At 46.2% G+C, this 5,761-nt stretch overlaps 1 protein-coding gene across 1 annotated transcript; it reads right to left on the bottom strand.

The window, feature by feature from the left end:
* Positions 1-1,306: 1,306 nt before the first annotated feature.
* LOC142407608 (interleukin-17F-like) lies at positions 1,307-3,379 on the bottom strand. Its single transcript, XM_075497236.1, has 3 exons — positions 3,353-3,379; positions 2,154-2,398; positions 1,307-1,544 (listed from the first exon to the last, which is right to left on the bottom strand). Exons 1-3 carry the CDS (start codon positions 3,377-3,379, stop codon positions 1,307-1,309), a joined length of 510 nt encoding a protein of 169 aa, XP_075353351.1.
* Positions 3,380-5,761: the final 2,382 nt, after the last annotated feature.

The raw sequence follows: 5,761 nt of genomic DNA, 5'->3' as shown, positions 1-5,761 counted from the left end.
CACCACTTTAAGCCCAACACCTAGTATTCGGTTGGTTAAAGAGCGGTGAGATGAAGCCATCTTTGCACATTGCCCTGCATTCCTGCTCAGCCAACCATCCAGCTGGTGCAGGACAAGGTTGCTTGTAAGGATGACATCTTGTCTGGAAGAGGATAAAACAGACCTTTCCCAGCTCACACGAACCAGGCTAAACCCCCATCCCAAATTTTGGCTGCAGCCCTGCAATGCGATACCTCGCACTTCTTTTCCCTCTATCCCTAGAGACCATCCCCAAGGTCTAGAGAACTTGGCTCCATTGCCAACTCCCCCGGCGCTGCCTGTATAACCTCACTTCACCACTTTAAGCTCTTTTTTGCATCTTTTAATCTATTTAGGCTGCAAGTTCTCTTGCGCTCCCTCTTAATCATATCACTGCAGTGGAAAAAACCTGATCTTTGTTGAAATCTCTCAGTGCTACTGCAGCACAAACCCATTCTCTGTATCTGCTTTAATTTTGAGCTACCATAAACCAACATTCTTTTAAATAAAATACAATTTTTATTCAGTGGATAAGTTATTGAATAAATACAGACAAACATTTACCATTTTTTTGATACTCTGAGCACATAAAAAGTCATAGATACAGTCATAAATAGAAGATATAAATAGAAATATAAACACCCATTAGTTCTTTGCCATTTTAACTCTCAAGGCAAGTGGACTCAATTCTCTCCCAAAATGCTCTGGAATAAGTAAGTCAGCCGCTGCTCCCTACAGAGCAGCAGTGACACAAAACCAGAGTGCGATGAAAATCAGATCTAGTGGCACTTATGTCAGATTTACACTAGAAATATGCTAGTGAGCAGGGATGGCCAGAGAAGGAAAAGGGGCTAGGGGATGAGGAAGGGAGAGAGAAGGTGCAGGAGTAGGGATTTTTTGTGGCAGTGCTGGTTGACATTGGGGCAATTTACAGCTGAGAACAACTTTTGAAACTATAATTCATTTGATTCACCAAACTGATATAAGCTGCAATGGAAAAAAAAAAAAAAAAAGCACTGCTTTACCCCCTCCCTGCTTGGAGTCACAAACAAAACTTTTCCTCCACCCCCCTCTCTCCCCTCCATCAGCAGCTACCAGTGATTCCCATTCTAAAATCCATAAACAAACAACAGCAAGAATCAGTACTTTCAGGAGGTAATTTGCTCAGATTTAGAAAGGAAAAGTCACGTGGAATTCCTGGCATGCAAGGTGGGCGACTGTGGGATTTCTCCAGAGGGATGTTCGTATGAGACACTTCTTCCCAGTGTTGCTTCCCCTACAAATTCCTTCAGGACTGGTGGTGGACGATTGGAGTGGCACACGTGCAGCCCACGGTGATGACTTTCTTCTCCAGGTGGTAAGTGGGCAGGCAGCCCTGCTGCTCCCGCCGGAGGACGAGGATCTCCTGTTGGATGGGGACGGAGTTGAGGCTGTGGTCCTCCTGCCCCAGTGGGTTCACGCAGCCGGAGAGGCGGCACTTGGCGTCAGCAATCACCTGGGGGAAGCGGTTGGGGTCCTCATCGAGCCTGGGGATGGGGACACAAAAGGGTTTTATGCGCTTGCACAACACGGTTTGGCAGGATCTTCTTGTTTATCTCCATGAAAGGCCCATACTATTTACCTGTGTATCATCATTATGAGAAAAGGCCAAAGAATTTCCCCATCCTCGACATTTTTAGAATGATTTCCTAGAAATGGAATCAATCTTGGGAGGCTAATATTGCCATACCATTCTTTAGGAGTTGATGAATGGAGTGGAGCTGGGTGAAATACAGAACTGATTGCAAGTGGACTATTAATTTTCGTTTGGTTTTGTTTTAATTTCAGCATTCAAAAATTTCTTCCAGTTAGGAAAATGTAAAATTACAATGTACTGACATTTTTCTTTTGCTAGAGGAACAGTTATTTGACAAAGATTGACAAGATGATTAGAAACCGTTCAAATGATGTCCCCTTGCACTGTAAACAGTTTCTCTTGGAGAAATCTCACCCAACATCAAAATGAAAGTGTGTGTCAACAAGTGTTTGCAATATTCACAGGATGCCGGGCTTATGCTGAGAACCAGCCATCATTCACCACAAAAAACATCTGTGTAGCACAGCCATTGCAATTTAGATAACAACTAAGCAGTTACCTGTAATCCCAAGGAGCAAGAGACCGGTTCCTGACATCGTGGACCATCCTAAAAGCATGCTCTGAATTGCTGATACGAATGTCAACTTTCACTGTTGTAGGGAATTTGAGATCCTTTTGCTTCAGGCAATCTTCATGAAGCCTCACAGAGCCACTATCCTTGCTGAGTTGAAGGTAAGCTACCCTCCCATGAGGCGAGCTCCTTACGATGAGTGCTAGAACCAGCACCAAAAGCAGTGATCTGAACTGGGAGAGAGAAAGGAGTCATTGGTTCAGTTCAGGCGAGAGAGAGAGCACAAAGAGCCAAGTCTTGAGTAGACTGGACCATCAATGGACCATATAAACAGCAAGAGGAGAAGGATGCAGAATGTGAGTCCTATCCTGGATCCCTTCATTGCTGTGAATCAGTACTGGGCAGTGGCTGATCTTCATACTTACGTTTGGGTGAGACAGGCCAGCATGAGCAAATAGCGCAATGATGTTAATAATACTCGTCACAACAGATGCTAAACTGATTCAAATTCTGATTCATAGTTGGCTCTGCACCAAGAAGAGCATCTCTCCAACAAGCTATGAAAGGTCCTCCTCCACAGTCAAACAGCAATGTCTTATGATCTACAAAGTGAGGTAAGGACTCGGCTGACCCCATGCCTAAGCTTAGAAACCTAGTAAGCCATATGCTTTCTCAGGACAGGAAAGGTTGGCCACATAGCAACCATCTGCTGGAAATAACCCTTTTCTCGATGAAATCTGAGATTCTTGGGCCATTACCAGGAGCTACGGTTTTAGGAAAAGAAGACAGATAAATGTAAAGCTTTCAATAAAATCGCAAGAGTTGACAGCGCTGCAAATACTACCCAGGCTGAAATTTAAATGCACAGACATTCACATCACAGTGAAATTGCAGCAATTTTGATAGCACGTTGTCTGAGAAAAGGACTGTCTCTCCCAATCCCACATCAGCAGTGCTGCCCTTACAGATAAATAATGGATAGTCCATTGCCTCCTTGTCACTCAAGCACCAAACCCATTTGCAAAAGCTCAGGACAGAAAGCTGTATCGGACAGACTCAGCATCCCATTCAGCTCCCACTAAGACCAAGAAGGGTTGCTCCTAGATAACAGCATCATGGGATCTGCATTCTGCTTTTTCTTTTGCAGCAAATATATCTTAACACTTACACCAAATGTAAGTACTTACCACCGCAGCATAGCTGGCAAAAGCCATGGCAACGTCTCTGCTGTTTTAGGTGGATGCACACGGTGACAGAGCTCAAGAGTTCTCCTTCTCCGAGACCTCTTCCACTCTGCGTGTGTCTCAAAGCCAGTTGTGGTCTCCTTTTTATAGTGAAGTTCAACCACTACCATCCTTTCCATTGCAATGTATAGCTGGCTTACCCTGACCTGAGGTTAGGAGCTGATATTTCATTTTCTAGCCCACTTCCTTCCGTCTACCTCCAGAAAGGGGAGGGCAGATACTATGTCATCAGAATCCCAAATCAAGCAATACAGTTTATTCAGGCAGATGAAGAGATAAGGGAAGAAAAGGAGAAAAAAAATTGTTCAGGCAGCTTTTTTTTCCCCTTCCCGCCCCCTCTTTCTAATATTAATGTTGTCTCACCACAAACACATCTGTGGATGCACTTCCACGTGCCTCACACAAACCGAGCAGCAGAGATCAGCAAGCTGCAAAGTCAGGCACCCAACAAAGGTTTCAAAATGAGGACAGGACATGGAACTTGACAGTTTAACCTCCCTTAACTTCAATTGCACAATCCGCTCCCACCTCATCTTGGGGATCCCTGTGTCCTGCGGTGAGCGGGCAGGGGAAGAGTAGATGCCCAGGGGAAGTCCTCCTGGGGGACCTCAGGGCACCGGGAGCTGGGATGCCTTCCCCACTCATTGCTGAGATCCCGTGTTGACATATTCTGGAGAGCTCTTTGTAAAACTCATGCATGCACTGTAAGGGCTCTGAGGGCACTAACTGGCCTTACTGGCCTTGACCAGCATCACCATGGGTTTCCCTCCACAGCCGATCACCAGGAGCCCCATTTCAGTTCTGCTTTGGGCCCCTAGTCCCTGCCTGAGCTACGCTGTACGAGTGATGGTTTCCTGCCCCTTCTCTGGCCTTGTCTACTGGATGGACCTTGGAGTAGCGTTTCTCCTGGATGGACTCCTTGGACACACATGGTAGACCATGTCCATGGCCATACTGTACTGCATTTTGCCTAGGTCTCCTCTGAGTGCCAAGGCAGCTGGAGAAAATATAAAGTATTTTTAAACAGCTTTTTTCCCATTTTAAAGTGCCTGAAAGGGCTGTATCACCACCACCAGCACAGTGGCTGTAGATGGTGATGACACAGCAACGTGTTACGGTGCAGGGTGAGGTGTGGGGGCAGCTGGGAACGTAGGACCCCCTGTGGTAGCACTGGAGCAAACTCACGTGGAGTCAGTATCCTGGCAAGCAACTGGGAGTGTCTTTTGATGATACCGTGAAAATCCCACCAAAGTGGATTAAATCACAAGTGTTTATAAAGCTTCAGCACAATGCAAGGGCTTGGCAGAATTTAGCAGCTAAAGTCTGGATAGGATTAATTCCTCCTTAAGAACTTTTCCCAATGTGCTTTTTCCTCTGCTGTGTCAGCGTATCACACCTGTTCAGTAAAATACACGTTTAAGCCCTTAGAGCGATGAGAAGGTAATTCTGTCCTTGTTCGGAGTTGCCAAATCCAGTAGCCCCAAATTCAAACCCAGTGGAGGCGAGGCTGCTACAGCTCTATGCCCCCATGGTCCTCCAGTAGCAAAGCTGAGCACGGGTCCCCAGTAGGCAGATACACACACACACGTATGCAGCACGTGTATAACATATACACATATGCAGATGCCCAGCCACAGGGATCAACGCAGGCAAAAAACATCACTCAAGCAAACACAAACAGGACCAATGGCCTCATCTTGTTCCCCTCTCTGGCTGATCAGGGTGAAAGCCTGTTTGTAGAAAATAGGTACATATATATATATATATATACACATACATACAAGATGGATGTCTCCAGTTATTGGCCTTAGACCATCTCTCCAGTAGCTGCCCCTTGATCCCCCGGTCTCCCCATTGCTTCATGCACAGACACAAACACACACCAGTGGGTCTCCCCAGGAGCTGCTCCAGACTTATGACCTTACCAGTAGCCAACCCCCAGATCCCAAAATCTCTCCAGTAGCTGGTCTAGACCTCCCAGTACCCCCAGTAGCCAATTTGCAGACCCTCTGGTCTCTCCAGCATCCTGCCAAGACTTATGGCTGCTCCAGTACCTGGAGATAGTCCAGCTTGATGTCTTTAGCATTTCCACACCGACATACATCCTCACACAATACGCACACACACCGGTCCCCCCAGTTGCTGGCCCTTAGACCTTGCAGCACTTGCATTTAGGACAGAGAGTGAAATTACACTAAAAAAAAAAAGAAAAAGGCTAAGAAAAGGATTTAATAAGAAGACAGGGCACACTGGGGTGATCAGGCACAGAACTCAGCCAAACAAGCATACTGACCACCATCCCACTCGCGTGTGGTCAGCCCCTATCATCCCTTCTCTCATTTTCCTGTTTGT

The sequence above is a fragment of the Mycteria americana genome, chromosome 3 (assembly GCF_035582795.1).
Source record: "Mycteria americana isolate JAX WOST 10 ecotype Jacksonville Zoo and Gardens chromosome 3, USCA_MyAme_1.0, whole genome shotgun sequence".
Classification (NCBI taxonomy): domain Eukaryota; kingdom Metazoa; phylum Chordata; class Aves; order Ciconiiformes; family Ciconiidae; genus Mycteria; species Mycteria americana.
Note: the sequence above shows the minus strand (reverse complement) of the source record. Positions and strands in the feature narration are given on the sequence as shown.